The sequence below is a fragment of the Sus scrofa genome, chromosome X (genome assembly GCF_000003025.6).
Source record: "Sus scrofa isolate TJ Tabasco breed Duroc chromosome X, Sscrofa11.1, whole genome shotgun sequence".
NCBI lineage: Eukaryota > Metazoa > Chordata > Mammalia > Artiodactyla > Suidae > Sus > Sus scrofa.
In genome coordinates this window covers 6,442,986-6,461,568 of record NC_010461.5, presented here as the reverse complement: position 1 = coordinate 6,461,568, position 18,583 = coordinate 6,442,986, and the positions used below count along the sequence as shown (strand labels likewise).

The following is an 18,583-nucleotide window of genomic DNA, read 5'->3' as shown; positions in this document are numbered from 1 at the left end:
AGCAACATGGGATCTGAGCAGCATCTGTGACCTACACCACAGCTAACAGTAACGCCAGATCCCCAACCCACTGAGTGAGGCCAGTGATCAAACCCGCATCTTCATGGATTCTAGTCACATTCATTCCTGCCACCAAAGAAACTCCCAGTTACATATTCTTTGTATCGTCTTTAGATACACCACTATTCTTTTTCTGATATCTTAGGTCATCTTTACGATCATCATTCTGATTTCTTTTTCAGGTAAATTAACTATTTTCTTTTTTTCTTTTTCTTCGTGCTGTTTTTACTTGTTCCTTTACCTGAAACATATTCCTTTGTTGTTTCATATTGTCTAACGTTCTCTGTTTGTGTTCCCCTTGATAGCGGGTGAGTAGATACAGCAGTTAGTGCCCAGTGCTGGAGTTCTTGGAGGTGGTGGCAGCTCCCATGTACCTAGAGTTTGTGATGGGAACGGCAGTATCCTGCTACCTCTCCTGCAGCTGGGTGGCTGCTAAATATGGGATCCATGAGAGAGTTGACAGTGAGTCACGGTTCATAGGACTGCTCTTGGAGCAGGGGGGATGGCTGTGGGTCCAACATGCCCTCCTGTTACTAGGAAGCTCTCAGGACTGTGCCTTGCAGCTAACAATGATAGCAGCTACTGCTCTGGTCCGTCTCTTTGCCATGTGGCTCATGGGATTGCTCCCTGTAGCTGTAGGGGTGGGCACCATGCCCTGGGTCCCCCCCTTTGCTGGGCATATCACAGGAGCACTCTCTGTAGCCCCAAGGGAGGAGGCCCTCCCATGGTGGATCGCTCTCTGCAGCTGTGATGGGGTGCCGGCTGCTCCTCTTGTTGCTAGGCAGTAGCTGCTCCCACTATGGCTCCTTGAGCTGGAGCAGGCAGTGTCCTCCTGCCTGAGAGCATGTGCAGGGAACAAGGCTGTAGTGGGGGATCCCACTCCTTCTCTCCCAAACCTCTAAACAATAGCCCCCAGCCCCATCCAGGTTTCCTTACCTTTCATCCTCAAATGTGTTCACCTTAAACTCCAGTCTGGTAGTAAGTTGGGGTGGTTGCATGTACTCTTCTCCCTGTGCACATCTTGGACAGTCTTACATGGTACAGGTGATTAGCAGGTTGTTGGAAAGAAGGCTGGTTATTTTTAGCAAACGTTTAAGAGGGAAACGTGAGACTCTCTGAAACCTCTGTCCACACGAGGTTGAGAATATGGACGATTTGACAGTCATTAAAATGCAGATCCAATAAGACCAACTGACAAGTACGTAAGATTTTTTTAATGGCATTTTCTTTGTTCAACGAGGGAACCGAATGCAGCCACAAAGGGTAACAGCCATTATCTGCCCCAAACTACATTTGTGATGGTCTAGAGTCTTTACAACTAAGGGACGCAGCATCCTGATGTAACACTTCAAATGAACTCTGGTAATTTGGGGTTTAGAAACCCAATGAGGTGAGGAATTTTATGTATCTGAAATTGCAGGATGCACTCGGCTGTCTAGCAGGTATTTGTAAGAGAGGTAAGCCATCCCCCAAAGAAGAACCCAAAGGAACCAAGAAAGGCCATGAGAGCAGCCCCACCGACTTCCTGACAGTCCGACTTGAAGGGTAGATTGAAAGATGGTGGGAAGGCAATTCCCTCTTCGGTCTGGATGGACAGTTGGTTCCAGACCACAGCAGCTAGGATGCAGACACTAGCAGCTATGCTCAGCATTCCTGCAACAGCAGATGGATCACAGGTCTTCTGCGCTTTGCTCAGGTACATGTTCTTAAGCGCAAAGATGATGGCAGCTTTGCTGAAAAGCCCTAGAACGGTGGCGAGCAGCAGGACTATTTGAGCAACACGGATATCCAGTGGGACGGAGGAATCTAAGTAGCTATAATCCTGACACCCGATGGGGCAGTCGAGGCCGTTGCCGTGATGAAAAATGCAGGCTCTCCACACTCCCACACAGGCTAGGCGGGAGGATAAGAGCGAGGTGCTGTTGACGTACCACACTCGCCACTCGGCCAGAGCCATGGATGTGGTTCCGAGGACCCATCGACGGTGGCCACCACGAACCCCAACAGCTGACGTTTTGGGCATCCATTAAATAAGGGCGAAGTGGACGCACTCCCAGGGGAACTGAAAAGGAACACAGGACATCAGGAGAGAGGATCCTGGTACTTGGAACAAGTCCCCCGTGTGAGCAGCGCTCTCCTGTGGGTAAGTGCTCTGCTGAGAGGGAGGTGCTTTGCTCAGAGGGAGGTGCTTTGCTCAGAGGCAGGTGCTTTGCTGGAGAGAAGGCCTGTTACCTGGGGAAAGAGACCTCTGTGGGGGCATGAGGGGATGTGGAGGGAGGGGCGCAGGCCATGCAAAGATGTGAGGGGCCAGCTGGCATTATGGACTAAAGCCTTAAAGTGCAAAGACCTTCAAACAGGCAGTTCCACTTTGGGGCATTTGTGCAAACATCTCATTGAGACTGGCCATAAACATTTAGTCACAGAGAGGGTCAGCACTATTGAGACTATGGAAAAATGGGGAAACACCTGCCAGTCCCCCCAGAGGGCTTGGTGACCATCATTTATGCTCATTCCACACAAGGGAGCTCTGTGCCAACATTCACAATGTAATGGCAGCGTCCACAGAGTGGTGTGTTGTGTCTGGCTCTTCTCAAGGTCCATCCGTTTTGGAGCATGTGAGTGCTTTGTTGCTGTGTCTGCAGAGGAGCATTCAGTTGTATGGCTGGACCACCGTTTGGTGATTCATTCCTCAGTGTTTGGACATTTGGATTGGTTCCAAGTTTTGGCTGTTGTGAACAATGCTGCTATAAACAGACTTTAATAAAACGTTGGCTGGGCCCATGTTCTCATGTCTCGCATGTGGACACCCAGGGCAGGGATAAGTGGATCGTATGGCAAGTGGAAGTTTAACTTTTGAGAAAGTTCTAAACTGTTTCCCTGCGTGGCTGCACCATTTTACATTCCCACCAGCAATGGGTGACCCTCCCAGTTTCTCCATATCTTGTCCAACGTTTGGATGTTTTTAGTCTTTTTGATGATGGCCATCCTAGTTGGTGATGAAATGCAAAATGTGACCAGAAGAAAGATGGTCACAATATATGAAGCACAGTCTGTTATAAGAGTCTTGTCTGTATAACATAATCAGGGATATGAATAGTACTGGGAGCGGGGGTCTATATGCTGAGTGGGGTTGTGGGTTTGGAAATCTATTTGTATCACAAAGAACCACATATTGATAGAAAAGAGCCCCTAATCTAAGTAGAGAGCTCAGCGAGTCACCCCGGGGCCAGTACCCACACAGCCAGTGCTCGGCTGAGGAGACACAGTATCACCTCTTCCTTACTTGTCCGGAGACTTTTCCAGCTCAGAATGCAGCCCAAACAGAGTTCACCTCTGTCTGCTTTCAAGAAAGGGATTGGCTCTCTGACATCAACATCATGAATATTTTCTCAGGTCAGTCTCCCAAAGCAATAGAAATTAGAGCAAAAGTAAACCCATGGGACCTCATCAGACTGAAAAGCTTTTGCACAGCAAAGGAAACCAAAAAGAAAACAAAAAGACAACTTACAGAATGGGAGAAAACAGTTTCAAATGATGCAACCGACAAGGGCTTATTAATCTCTAGAATATATAAACAACTTATACAACCCAACAGCAAAAAAACCAATCAATCAATGGAAAAATGGGCAAAAGACCTGAATAGACATTTCTCCAAAGAAGATATACAGATGGCCAACAAACACATGAAAAAATGCTCAACATCGCTGACTATAAGAGAAATGCAAATCAAAACTACCATGAGATATCACCTCACACCAGTCAGAATGGCCATCATTAATAAATCCACAAATAACAAGTGCTGGAGGGGCTGTGGAGAAAAGGGAACCCTCCTGCACTGTTGGTGGGAATGTCAACTGGTACAGCCACTATGGAGAACAGTTTGGAGATACCTTAGAAAGCTATACATAGAACTTCCATATGACCCCGCAATCCCACTCTTGGGCATCTATCCGGACAAAGCTCTACTTAAAAGAGACACGTGCACCCGCATGTTCATTGCAGCACTATTCACAATAGCCAGGACATGGAAACAACCCAAATGTCCATCAACAGATGATTGGATTCGGAAGATGTGGTATATATACACAATGGAATGCTACTCAGCCATAAAAAGGAATGACATAATGCCACTCGCAGCAACATGGATGGAACTAGAGAATCTCATCCTGAGTGAAATGAGCCAGAAAGACAAAGACAAATACCATATGATATCACTTATAACTGGAATCTAATATCCAGCACAAATGAACATCTCAGAAAAGAAAATCATGGACTTGGAGAAGAGACTTGTGGCTGCCTGATGGGAGGGGGAGGGAGTGGGAGGGATCGGGAGCTTGGGCTTATCAGACACAACTTAGAATAGATTTACAAGGAGATCCTGCTGAATAGCATTGAGAACTTTGTCTAGATACTCATGTTGCAACAGAAGAAAGGGTGGGGGAAAAATGTAATTGTAATGTATACATGTAAGGATAACCTGACCCCCTTGCTGTACAGTGGGAAAATAAAATTATTAAAAAAAAAAACAAAAGAAAGAGATTGGGCAGTAGGCTTCTGAGTGTGACTGGCTTCTTTTGCTCAACACTGTGTTCACAACCTCGGATTGTTTCTTTTATGGATATTTGGCCTTTCAGTAGATATTGGTCATGGGCCTGATTTTTCGAAAGAAGAAAAAAGACTTCATTCAAGTGAAGCAATGGAGGATGGATTCCTGTGTGTAAATACACTTGTGTGTTCTGGGCATGAAAGTAATTCATTCACCAAGACCCTTAGCAGATGTGAGAGGAGCCCAAGCCTGGCCCAGGGAAGTAGCTCAATAGCCATAGAACGAAAAGTCAAATGTGAGGAAAACAAAGGACTGTGTTTTACAGGTTGAGTTCTAGTTACATGAACGGTTGCATTGGTCTCTTTATCTTCAGTATCTGTGTCAGAGTCTTCTGTTTTCTTTTCACTCGACCTGGCGAAAAAGATCTTAGACCCAACAAAATACAACTGAAACTCAAGAGGCTGGCTAATATAAGACAAAAGAAATCAAAACAGGAAATAGCAAGTGTTGGCCAATGGATGTGGAGCAGCCGGGACCCTTGAGCTTTGCTGGTGGGACAAGAAACTGGTACAGCCACCGTGAAGAACGACCATTCCTCAAAAAACCTAGACTTACCGAATGATCCAGCAATTTCTCTTCTGGCTATTTCTACACAACAGGAAAGGCAGGGACTTGAACAGCTTCTTGTGCACCCATGCTCATATCAGCCTGATTCCTGAGAGGGAGACATGGAAGCACCCAAATCTCCATCCATGGATGAAGGGATAGACAAAGTGTGGTCTCTCGGTTCAGTGGAGTACTTTTCAGTCTTAGAATGGAAGGAGATTCTGCCCAGGCTGCAGTAGGGATGAGCCTTAAAGACTAGTTCTGCTGAGGGAAATAAGCCCATTACAGAGAGAGACAAATAGCATATGCTCCCACTTCTATTCAGAACCTCGAGCAGTCAGAGTCATAGCCCAGGGAAGGAAGAATGGACAGGTAGCCGCTGGTCCAGAGGAGGGAGGCATGGGTAGTTAGTGTTCATCTGAGGCAAAGGTTTCCCTTTAGGGTGATGGATGGTGTTGCTGGCTGGGCGACATTGTGAATGTCCCTAATGCCACTGAGCAGTGTGTTTAAAAAGGTAAAATTATGAACGTTGTCTATGTAGCCACCCCAAGAAAGACATAGAGAACAAAGGAGGTTGAACCTCTACTAACCCATCTCCAGAGGAAGGAGCATCTGGGGCAAAGGAAGGCCCGCTTGGCAAGGAACACTTGCCATGGATCTCAGGTCCCCCATCCGACATCTCCTCTCGGCACCTGGCTCCTCAGTATGGACAGAGCTGGGTTCTCAGCCACACTGTGAACCTGGCCTTTGAGTCCCAGGTCCTGTCCTCAGCCTTCCGCTGATTCCACATTCTCCTGCCCATTGTCTGCACCTCCAGCGTTCCCAGTTGCTAGGTCACTAATGCCATGGCAGCGGCCCTTCTCCTCTTGATCAGGGAACGACTTTGGGTTTCATTTCTTCCTCTGGGCTCCGCTTCGACTCTCAGCTTTTTAAATTCTGAAATAAAAAGACATGGAGCCCGAGTCCACTTTTCACATCTTTGTGAACGTTTCCGACATGCCCCCTAATCCCTTTCTCTTGTCACCCAGAAATGGTTCCTAACCCATCTCACCTGGAGTTAATGCCATTTCTAAAGCTGTGGCAACGTGCACATGCAGGTGTTCGCAGAAGGGGCACCCACAGGGGGGAGACTGAGCTGTGAAAGACCACGGACGAGGAACACATTAGCAGAGACACCCTCATTCACGGGGAATGACCTCCTTCCACTTGAGTCTTGGGTACACACGGTACCATGAGTCAGGTAGGATGGACCGGGTAAGATCACTCCTCATTTGTCAGAAACTGGCCTGCTCAGATGGGGCCAGCTTCCCATGGGGCTTCTGTCTGTCACCTAGCCATCCCAGAGGACTCGATTTTACATACAAGGTGAAACTCCAGGGATATCCTTTGCTCACTGTATTTCAAGGAAAGGAGCAGTGGGATGTGCAGAGATGTCAGTGAAACACATGCCCACTGAACTTATCACTGGGTTACAAGGGGGACAAAGCGTGGTGGGAGGGGGGACCCGCTTAGAGAATATGTACACTTACCCACTTTATATCCTTCTAATGGGACATCACACAGCAATTCCAGACTACATTCAATTAACAATTGAATCAACAATTAAGGAAGTTACCGTTGCGGCTCAGCAGGTTAAGAACCTGACATAGAGTCTATGAGGAAGCAGGATCAATCCCTGGCCTCACTCAGTGGGTTTAGGATCTGTTGTTGAACCAAGCTATGCCACAGGTGGCAGATATGGCTCAGATCTGGTGATGCCGTGCCTGTGGCATAGGCCTTAGCTGTGGCTTAGATTCGATTCCCAGCCCATGAGCTGCCATATGCCACACGTTCAGCCCAAAAAAGATAAAAAACAAGGAGCAAATTCCCAGTACTGCTAAATAAAAAGTGGATTTCAAAAATATGTAGTTAGTGTAATCCTATTTCTTTAATAAATAAAAAGGAGGGGTTCCCATCGTGGCTCAATGGTTAACGAAATCAACTAGGAACCATGAGGTTGCATGTCGATCCCTGGCCTCACTCCATTAAGGATCCGGTGTTGCCGTGAACTGTGGTGTAGGTTGCAGACGTGGCTTGCATCTGGCATGGCCGTGGCTGTGGTGTAGGCTGGCAGCTGTAGCTCTGATTGGACCCCTAGCCTGGGAACCTCCATATACCGCAGGTGCAGCCCTAAAAAAGACCAAAAATAAGGAAAGTTCCTTTTTGGAAGGACATATCCATCGCCACACTAAAAATGAAAAAAGAAATACATGGAACAAAGCTAATTTTGACCTACGTCTTGAACAGCTCTAGTGTGGAAAACAGGACTTTTTGGAGGTAGACGTGGTTGTTAAGGCCATTCACTCCTGTTACCTCACACGATGTGGGAACAGTATGCTAAAACTATCACGGAATTCTGCTTGGCTTCAGAATTTCATGCTGAACAGAACTTCACCAACCAACTTACAAATCCATGCATGAGAAATATATTTTTTGGTACATCAGCAAAAATTGCAGGGGAAGAATTGCAAAACTTAGCCTCTCCTTAAAAACGATGCAAAACAGGCAAAACCTGCCAGAATCAACTTTTTCAGAAATCTGAGAAATCATCAGAAGTTTATGGGAACACGAGGATTGATTACCTAAGAGAAACGGCTCTATTCAGTAAGAATAGTGGGCTGTGTGACATTTAGCTTACTCATTCTCATGCCCACAGATCAGTTCAGCAGCAGCCTTAAAAACAGCAGCAGGCAGCTGATCTGCCTCGTGGCTCCCTGGAAGACTGGATCAAAAAGCTTACATCAGAGCGCCCATCCTGGTGCAGTGGAAATGAATCTGACTAGGAACCATAAGGTCTGGGGTTCCATCCCTGGCCGTGCTCAGCAGGTTAAGGATCCGGCGTTATCGTGAGCTGTGGTGTAGGTCGCAGACGCGGCTTGGATCTGGCATTGCTGTGGCTGTGGTGTAGGCCGGCAGCTGGAGCTCTGATTGAGCCCCTAGCCTGGGAACCTCCATATGCTGCGGGTGCAGCCCTAAAAATTTAGACCAAAAGTAAATAAAAAAGAAAAGGGCGGCATGGAGAGGAGGGAGCTATTCCCTAGTATTAATGGCACCGTTTCTCTGAATGGCTCTGGCGTCTGACCACCACAGGAAGCAAGGGACTCTCGTAGGAAGGGAAGGGCAGAGTGCATGGTAAGCGCCTCCCAGCGTCTCACTCGACATGGGGACATCCTGGCGGTGCTGCAGGGGCAGCTGGCCCGCCACAGGGAGAGCTGTCAGGAGGGCGTCCCCGGACAACCCCAGCTGAAGCTGGCCAGCTCGGTAGCGGTGGATGGTTCCCCATAAACATTAGAGTGGTGGATAGGTCCCCAGAGCACAGGCATCTGTTGTCACTCATGGATACACACGCACGTGCATACGTGTATGTACACCTGTGTGCGTTTGCCTGTTTTCCATCACGCCCAAAGCTTACGTGGGTAAAAATGTATACAAAAACCTTCTCTGAAGACCATGGTCTGCTATGCAGACAGATGCAGGCCCCTCCCCTGGTACTCTAGGGGCAGCAGCCCCTTTGTATCCAGAGCTCAGAATCCTGCGCTGCTGCCGTCCTTGGAACTGAGCCACGGTCGCATTTGGAGTGGCATTAAATGTTTAAACGCGGGGTGGAGACCGTCCACGTGCAGATCTGGAAACCCTGAGCGGAAAGTGAACGGGGGGGTTGTGGGCGCGCTGTGCTGAGGGGCCCTACCGGTGCCGCTGCGCTGCACGCCCAGGCGCCGGCCTGTCTGGAACCTTGAAAGCCCCGCATCCTCACCGGCCGACTCCCTGGTCTCCCAGCTCTACCTCTTTTCCAGCCCCAAGGTCGAGGGTGTAACACCAAGCACCCTAAGCAAGAACCTGTCCTTCCAGGAAGGTCGCCCTCTGGCCACCCCCCCACACACGAGGGGCTGGAAGGGGGAACTGGGAGGGCCAGGGGGGTGGGGGAGAGCCCAACCGAGGCTGCATCACAGGCGAAGTGAGGCCATCCGTCTTCCTTTCGCTCAGCAGCTCGTTGTGGCCTCTGAGCGCGGCGTGCTTGGTGGCCCGGCTCCTAGACGCACAGCGTGGGGAGGATCCCCGGTCTGTCTCCATACAAGACCCCGTGTGCAGAGAGGGCTTTTCTTTACCCTATGCCGGGTGCTGCTAGCTCGGGGCTGGCTGCCGGCACTCACCCGTCCCGAACACGCAGCCACCCACTGGGACGCCAGACCTAGGGGACCGGCGCAAGTAAGCACCACTCCCCACCCCCAGGGCATAAGGTGGAGCCAGACCCTTGGGAAGCCCAGGACCGCAGGCACCAGCACACACCCGCGCCGTCAGGCTCCCTGCAGACTGCGGAGGAAAGCGCCAGTGACCAGACACGGCAGAACACCCTCCCCAACAATTGTGGGGCAACGTTTACCAGCTCTTCCTTATGAGAAAACGTCGGGCTTCCACAAGAAGGTGACGAATAGCACAAACACCGCCACGCGGTCTTCCCCCAGCACGCCCTCCAAAGAAGGGGCGCGTGCCCCTCAGCACCACGCAGCTACCGACCTTAGTCCAACCTCCCAGGCGCCGCCTTCGCCTCAAGTGTGGCATCGCTGTCCGCAGGTGCTTTGGGTCCCTCCGGTCTTGAGCCGCTCTCCTCCGGTGGCAGGCCATTGCCTTGGCACCTTGGAAGAGAACTAGACACTTGTTTTTTAAAGCAGTCCCCCCTCCTTGGCTCTGTCGGATATATTTTGGGCCAGGACACAGCAGAAGGGAGGAGGGGACCTCAGAGCACGCTGCCGGCGTCCACTTGCCTCATTGCCGGTGCCATCAACCTGCGGAGACTCCTCTCCACGTGGTGGTCCCTGCCTGGTGAGGGACCACTGTTGGGAAGGCCTCATGTTTGAATTTCACAACCAGGTGTCCTCTAGGAAGAGGTCCACCTGGAGCTCATAGCACTGCAGTGGCGGCGGCAGCAGCTGCAGCAGCGCCCACCCAGGCTCTGCCCTTCCAAGGTCAGGGCGTGGGGGCGGAGGCTCCAGTGATGCGGGGGCTGGGCCCCAGAATGGGGGAAGTTGGCAGGAGAAAGATGTGTCCCCGCCACTCGTTAAGTCTCCCATCTCTTTCCTCTCTGCCTCCCTCGCCACCTCGTTTCCTCTGTCTCAGGGCACACTGGAACCACCACAGGCATTTTGGGGATCTGGCGGAAAGGCAGCAGAGGGGTTAACACAGCCTGGGTTTCCTCCGATTACAAAGGAGGGCGCTGAGGCTTGAGAGGCTGGCATTTGCCCACCGCTTTACGACCTGAAGTGACAGAGGTAGCTTTGCTCTGGGAACTTGGCTTTGGGTCCTGGGCCCTTTGATGCTACTCCCTATCAGATGCCAGTATGGGAGACGGGGTCCATCATGGGCCTTCATTTCTCACACCTCCCAGCAGTCACACTCTGCCGTGTGACTTCATGGTTCCTTCCACTAAAGGGATGGAGTACATCCACACTCTCTGACTTTGGGTTTGGCTGTGGAACTGGCTTTGGCAGTAGGAGGTTAGCAGGTGTGCTGTCATCACCAGAGACAGAAAAGGCACATCTGCCACTGACATGCCAGGCCAAAGTGCTGGTCCGGGGAGAAAGAGGACAGGCAGGCATGTGAAGCAGAGCCTGAGCTACAAATTCATGAGTTAAGGGAATACTTCTCACTGGACCCTGCTGAGATTTTTTTTTTAATAGCATTTGTTACACAGCATTACTGTGGCAACAGCTGACTGATATAATCTGTGTCCCTGATGTTCTCCTGACTGCAGATTGACTGGTCTGAAGTAGCTTGGCAGAAACAGTCACACAAATACACACACAGAGTCAATCCCACAATTTATCAGTATTTTAAGAATCTGACATACAGTAAGGATATTCTAATTCTTCAAAAATAAAAAAATAAAAAAAGATGTTCTTAAATCAAAGACATGCTCCATTCTTTGAAAGACACCATTTATTTTGTTAAAGTCAGGCAGGATCATCTATTGAGAGGTAAGTGGTAGGTGCTGACCATGAAATCTGTACACATTTTCCTCGGTGAACTGCAAGATAAAAGCCATAGGCAATGCCCCTGACTGAAATCTCGCTGTACAGAGCATTCCACAGCTGAGCTATGACCGAGGCTGAGCCGTCAGCCTTCGCCCAGGAAGGCCAAGGGCAAAACGTAGCACCAGATTCTTTTTATATGCAATAGAATTACTATATACAAAGGTATGTACATTGACTGACGGCAATCTTTGGGTCCCCGCTACGCAGGCATGTAAGAGGCCAACAGGGGAACGGACAGAACCATTATGTGCTTTGCTGAAAGGGATAACAGGGCACTAAGTATTGCTGTGTAGAAAAAGTTCTCAAAAGACAAGACACCAAAAGGCGGGATACAGACACATAAATTCTATTTTCACATTTTACAGACATATCATCAAAATGACCACAATACTGTAATTGAGGGGTAAGAATCACAGATAAAAGCTTCGTGTACATGAAAAACAACTGCACCACCATCACCGTGGCTGTCTTCCCAAGCAAGGAAGAAGGGCAGCCAGCTTTACCTTTGGACGTGACCACTTTTCACAGCAAGCGACCACACCACGTGGGAAGGAGGAGGACATCTCATTGGCAGAGGAGGGTTTTTTCAAGTCAGAAATAGCTGAACTGATGAGGAATAAAAACTGGTGAAAAGGCATTCCCCTCTTTGGCATGGGTGGGCTGCCAAGGGAGGGTTTCAGCCGGCACTGCTGATGCTCACCAGTTTGGCGCCCTCTAGGGGCGCACGGGTGTCAGTGCAGCACTCGGGAGTCCAGCTGCTCCCCCCAGAGCACAAACTAACATCCTTTAAGACCTTTGTGTGCATGTGTTTCCTAAGGTGGCGGCCACTGACAAAACGACATCTCCTCACCCGCTGGAAAACTTCTTTTGGGGAAGTAAAAGAAAATGAGGCATCGCGTGATCCCTCAGATCGAACCCAGGTCTAAACATCGCTTCAACACGACCTCATCCTAGGGGTTCTCCCACCTTTACTCTTGCATCGAATCAAGCGAGCCTGGCAAGGAGATACAATGGCTCCACAACGCTCAGATAAGTCCAAGTGCAGTATAACCGAGCCACTGGTGGTGGAGCAGCTTTTCATGGGTGTGCTTGTCATGCATAGATCCTCTTTGGCCAAGTGTCTACTTAAGTCTTTTGCCCATGTTTTCATCGGGCTGTTTGTTAAGTTGGAGAGTTCTATGCCTTCTGGGTAGAGACTGTCACATACCTGATATGTAAGTACTTTCTCCTGGTCTGTGACTTGTCCACTGGAAAATAACAGCACGACTTTTTTTTTTTTTTTTTTTTTTTTTTAAAGGAAGCGATTCTGTACGATTTTGCAGTGTCAACCAGTCAAAAGGGTACAGAATCTCTAAATTCTATGGGAGAAAAAGACCAGATTTAGGAGGTGTGTAGTCCACGGAGACCTCTGACAAACCAGAGCATCGGTTTTTACAGTAAATGGAACGTGAACCTTACGGCATGGTAACAGGTAACGAATGGGGAGAGGCAAAAAGAGACATGCTGGCAATTATCATCAGTGACCATGCAAACGCAAAATAAGTGTTCTGGGGCAAAAGTAAGAACGATCTTGTTGGTCTTAGGAAACAAATATCTAGCCAGCACAACACTACCAGACACACTTTCAATCCAGTAATTTCACTTCGTGGGAAAGCATCATTGGAACCGTGATATCGGAGAAGTGCTAAAGCGACCGGTTTGCTCCGTGTGTGTCATGAAGCATGCACGCGATTGGCTGAAGTGGCGACTTCAGAGTGAGTGACCCCCCCCTCACCCCCATGTAAGCGATTCACTTCCCAGCTGGTTTTCCACCACGTGGAAAACTGCTGCCCTTTCCAACTGTTCACAGAGCATCATCATAGCCATCATGGTTTTTGCTGGGGCCAAAGTCACCATCCTATGACAGACACGGCAAATGCTCGGCGCTGGTGGATGAGCAGGAAAACCTGGCAGCCCACACCCCCGGTTCACCGCGGGACAGCTGGGCCGCCAGGCTGTCCCCTCTGCTGCACCTTCTTTGAGATTTGCTCGGCTGCTTCCCGAGCCGTGGGGCTGAGCGGGGGAAGACGGAAGGGCAGGCCTCACACCAGGAATGACCCAGTGCCCACACCAAGGGACCGAGCCCAGTCCGCGCCTCGGGTACTCCCTGCTCGGCAGGGCCCGGCCCCTGTGGGGCCACTTCAAGGAAACAGCTAACAGGGGCCCCTCTGCTCTGCCTCGAAGAAGGGAAGTGAGACATTCAATAAATCACCCCAAACGCGCACACGAATGTTATTGCTTTTCTAAAGGCTGTTTCGCTACGGGAGGGTTCTGGCTACGGGAGACCGATGCAGGCTGGGGTGTGCACGTGCACCCTGGGGACCCGAGCTGGACGGCCCGGCTTCCGGCCTCCGCCCTCCACCAGGGACTCCCCTCATTTGCCTCTTTCGGGCTGAAGGCTGTCCAACAGGCACTTCAGCTGCTCCTCACCCAGGTGGATTTTGTCGTCCAGCTCCCGCTGCTCGATGATGAGGGCGGACTTCATCTTCACGAAGTGCTCGTAGTCCGCCAGGCTCTCCTGGCTGAGGTAGCTGGCCAGGATGTCGAAGACGATGCCCTCGCGGCGGTCCAGGTTCTCTTTCAGCTCCTTGGCGTCCTCGTGCTGCTGGACCAGGACCCGCTGCTTCTCGAGCAGGGATTGCTGGAGAGACACACAGAGGCAAGCCCGGTGAGGACCAGGCTCTCTCGCAGGGGCTCGGCCAAGGCCTCCGAAACGCCCGGCCACTCTGGGGGCTGGTCCCGTGGGGACCCCGACACCATCCAGGTGAAAGACCAGAGATCGGACGGGGCCCCTGAGCTGGACCCGGGACGCGGGCAGAAGATGCCTGGCAGATGTGCGGCTCCAACCGCAGCCCCAGCGCCGGCTCCCGGCCTCTGCCACCTCCTGTTCCTCCTGCCACCTCGGGAATGGCACACAGAAACAGCCAGCAGGACAGTCATCCAGTGACAAAGAACGACAGAGCTGTGAGACTCTGGGACCCTGAATGTCCTTTCCGTGACAGTTCTGTGGCCAGGTTGGCAAAAGGAATAGATTCTTAAGCAATTCCGGGGTGGGATTTCTAAAGCCTTCAGGACGAGGAGTCGCAGCCTGTGACTGAACCTGCAGAAGAGGACGCGTGAGGGCGGGAGGTGGCGGGTGGGGGTCGGTTCCTTTGCTCCTTACGAGGCTCCTGCTCTGGGGACACGGGCGCCCCATTTGCAGGAGGTGGCACCCACAAGTGCTCCCTGCCTGCTGAGCACACAGCCTGTGCTCTCGAACCTTAATGAAAATACAGGGAGGGATGAGTGCAGCACCGCCTTCCGGCATCTGCTGGCTGGAGGACGCCAGGGTTTCCTTTCCTCTGCCTGAGTTTCTGACACCAGCAGAAGCCCCTGCTATTCTGCCACCGTGCCACCGGGACACTTCCCAAGGGCTACGCGGGAGCATCCAGGATGCGGGCGCACGTTGCCAAGCGCTGACACGCAGAAGGGGCCCAGCACAGACGCGCTGCTATTAAACAGTAGCTGAAAAAAGAACCTGCTCTTGGGGTACAGCTTCCAGGGAGTGCCCCCCGACTGCCGAACCTTTCCAGGTAACCTGCCCACTTCTCTGGGATACCCTGACCTTCGGCTGCCTATGAAACAGACACAGCGTGTTTTCATGGAAAGAGGCGAGGCAAAGGCAATGAATTCCAACCAAAATGGAAAGAGACCACAGCCGCTTCTAGAAATGCAGTTTGTGCCATTAAAATCAGTTGCGCTGACGGGCGACTAGAAGCTGCTGAGACTGGCTTCCTATGTCCCCATCTGCCCACGTGTTCGTCTCCTATCTGGAAGCACGGGGAAGCCTTCTGAAGCCGGACTCCACAGCTCGAACGCCTCCGCACACCTGTCTCCGCAAACCAAAAGCCCTTGTGGACCCTGAGATTGCCATCCGACCCTGGCCACACCGGAGGCTGGGCCACTGTGTGGCACCTGGGCGTGGTGCTCAGACTTTCCCTTTGGGTCCAGGAGGGTGACGCTGCGACAGCCACGCACGAGCCCAGGAGGGCAAGGGCCTGACCGCTCCTCATCTCTGAGAGGGACCCCTCTGGGTGCAGGAAGGGCTGTGCAGCCAGGTACCCAGGAGCACAGGCATGGTCTGTGGGGTGATTCCTCCGATTTCCCCCAAATTCTTAATGAGCCTTTGTTGGTTCCAAGCACAGGAAGGGAGATGAACTGAAGTGCAAGGACAATAAATACTATTTTTTCCTTTGAATCAATACTTGAGAATTTAGTATTTCAGTTATGTACAAATAAATCTCTCTCGCCCGTTCGTGTTAGCTCCCAACTTCTTTCAGATAAACTTGGCAAAGATGGCCAAGCGAGCAAACTGGATGGAATACGAATTTAACCCAAGGGGATCAGGGGTCCAAGCCACAGTTATTTTTTTCAAACCCTTACAGAGTATGTTCCATGACCGTCGCTATGGAGGAGTCTCCAGAGCCACTCTCTAAGTAAGATCCTTCTGTGTAACCTGAAGCCACTCTCCCCTAGAGTCCTAGGGGTGGGGTGCCTTTTCTGCACCCCTTTTAGAGAAGTTCAGATGCCTGATGAATGACGAAGATGACCATTCTGCAAGCCTACTATATGCTAAGAAGCAAAGTAGAGAGATCACTGCTACCTGACCTAGCCAGGACGGGAGATGTTATCCTCCACGGGGCCAGGCCGAAGTGCAGTGCCAGGGGAAGTGCGCCCTCAACAGGGCAAGTGCACCCTCGCCTCCCACCCTACAGAAACACCCGCCTCCCGCGCGCCTCCCAGGTCACACGCGTTGGTAGCTACCCGATCGCTGGCAGAAGCGCTGTCGTCCAGGTTATTGAGGGCGTTCTCCACGCGGGCCAGGCGGCCTGACAGCGACAGCAGGAGGTTCACCACCTTGTCCAGGTCCCCGATAAACATGCGGAACTTGTCGAACTCGTTGGGCTTGCAGACGTCCTTGGCGAGGGCCTCCACCTCGTCCCCAAGCGCGCTGTTGGCCTGGATGTCCTCCAGCAGGCTCTGCCGGGCCTCCCGCAGCACGCGCAGCTTGCGGCCGAGGCTCTCGATGAGCTCCTGCTGCGGGCACAGGACGTGCACACGCGTTAGGGCCGGCGCTCGACCCTGGGCACTGATGGCCACAGCGGGGGTCTGTGTCCGGCTCACCTGAGCCAGGGGACCGCCTGCTTTGCATCAGCAAATAACAGAGGAATTTTAAGACCGGGGGAAGAATAATGACTCCTGGTTCAACCACTGCTCCTTAATTTAGAAATGAAACACAACCAAGCCATTCTCATCCTGCTCCCGTCCTACCAGACAAGGCGGGGTACGCACAGGAAACCCCACTTCAGCCTCTCTCTGTGCAAAGACTCCCAGGGCCCCTGAGATGCTGAGCGCGTCATTCTTTGGAAGTGCCCCATCTGAAGACTTACACGCTCAGAAGCTACTGAGTCCGGCACTCAACTCTGTGATTAAAAAGTGTCCTTGGAGTTCCCGTCATGGCGCAGTGGTTACCAAATCCGACTAGGAACCATGAGGTTGCGGGTTCCCTCCCTGCCCTTGCTCAGTGGGTTAACTATCCGGCGTTGCTGTGAGCTGTGGTGTAGGTTGCAGACGCGGCTTGGATCCCGCGTTGCTGTGGCTCTGGTGTAGGCCGGTGGCTACAGCTCCGATTGGATCCCTAGCCTGGGAACCTCCATATGCTGCAGCAGCGGCCCAAGAAATAGCAAAAAGACAAAAAAAAAAAAATGTCCTCCACACAGAATTAGCAATGAAAACTTAAGACACTTTTTTTTTTCTTTTTAGGGTCACATCTGCTGCACATCTGAACTGCGTCTGCGACCTACACCGTGGCTCACAGCAATGCCGGATTCTTGACCCGCTGAGCAAGGCCAAGGATCGAACCCACAGCCTCATGGAGACTAGTCGCGTTCCTAACCTGCCAAACCACAATGGGAACTCTAAGACAATCTTGTCGAATAACCTACCAATCTCAACCTGACCAAAGTGCAAATAAATGGCTTTTTAAAATGTGGTACAATATACACACTACAACGCTTCTCGTTTTACCTATTTTTAGGGCCCTGCTCTGCAGCAGTCAGCACCTTCTCGCTGCTGGGCACCTCCACCTCCATCTCCAGGTCTCTTTCGTGTTCAGATACTGAAGCTCCGACCATTAGCCTCCCTCCATTAGGCTCCCCATTCTCGCCTCCTGCCAGCCCTTCAAATGACGACTTAACAGAGCACCAAAATGACACGTGTCAGACCTTTGCATCGGCCACCATGCCGAACTGAAGCCGCACCACATGGCCGGAGCTGAGGGGCTAAGGAGCTGATATCCCTGTCCCTATCCTCGCATCTGAGAAAGGCTCAGAAGGGGTGCCACGGGTGCGCCTGCCGCCAAACAGCCCTTTGCCCACGAATGTCTTTCTGCCATGCAATCCGCCCACAGCGAGCTCTGCAGCTGGCCGGACACGGCCGATGAGGAGGGGCCAGCGGCGAGGAGCCAAGTCACATGTCGTCCTTCTGGAAGTCTGCGGCCACCCGCCTGCGTGAGATCCGCTCCCCTCACCCAGCCTTAGTCTGCTGCCTCGGCGGGTCCCGTGGGGTCTGTGAGGCCGGCTGGCCCACGGGAAGAGGACTGGCAACAGGAGCAGCGCGCACAGCGCACCCCACGAGGAGGATCAGACCGGCAGCTGGCATCTTCGAGGGTGATGCGGATTTTTCAGCTCACGCGTTACAACAAGCAACACTATCTTACATCCCATGGACCCATGGAACGGTCCACGCTGGCTCCTCTCCTCCCGGGGCAGTTTCCAAACTCAGACTCCGGACGGAGTCTGCAGGGCTCAGCGGAGAGCAGGCACAGGCCTGTGAAGAGCTCCAGGGCGGCATCCACCGCTGTGCGGCAGGCAGTCACAGCCACCTCCAGGCGGGTGGCGTGAAGGCGACTGAGACCCCTGGATGCTGAGTGCTCAGCCTGCTGCTCGGCCTCAGGAAGGGCCCACCTACCCGAGGCACTTATTGGCCAGAGAGAGTGCAGGTCAGAAGCTGTTCCTTCTGTGGCTCAGCAAGGTTAAGACCCCAACAAATACCCATGAGGATGCGGGTTCCATCCCTGGACCCACCCAGTGGGTTGAGGATCTGCCACCACCACAAGCTGTGGGGTAGATCGCACATACGGCTCTGATCCCACCTGGCTGTGGCTGGGGCTGGGGCTGTGGCCAGCAGCTGTAGCTCCAAATCAACCCCTAGCCTGGGAACCTCC

General features: G+C 51.9%; 1 protein-coding gene and 1 long non-coding RNA gene across 4 annotated transcripts in view; both read right to left on the bottom strand.

Annotated features, from left to right (window-relative positions):
• Positions 1,263–7,250, bottom strand: LOC102167172. Its single transcript, XR_002340717.1, has 2 exons — positions 5,222–7,250; positions 1,263–2,122 (listed from the first exon to the last, which is right to left on the bottom strand). It is a non-coding gene; the product is annotated as an uncharacterized LOC102167172 (long non-coding RNA).
• Positions 11,168–18,583, bottom strand: part of SHROOM2 (shroom family member 2) — a 154,190-nt gene continuing 146,774 nt past the window's right edge. For 2 of the 3 annotated variants that reach the window (XM_021079647.1, XM_013985875.2), the window contains exons 9-10: positions 16,123–16,395; positions 11,168–13,960 (exon numbers count right to left, since the gene is read on the bottom strand). In XM_021079647.1, coding sequence (XP_020935306.1) covers positions 13,694–13,960; positions 16,123–16,395 — 540 coding nt within the window. In that variant the 3' untranslated portion in view covers positions 11,168–13,693. The remainder of the gene's footprint in view (positions 13,961–16,122; positions 16,396–18,583) is intronic. The other variant, XM_021079646.1, reaches the window with a different exon arrangement.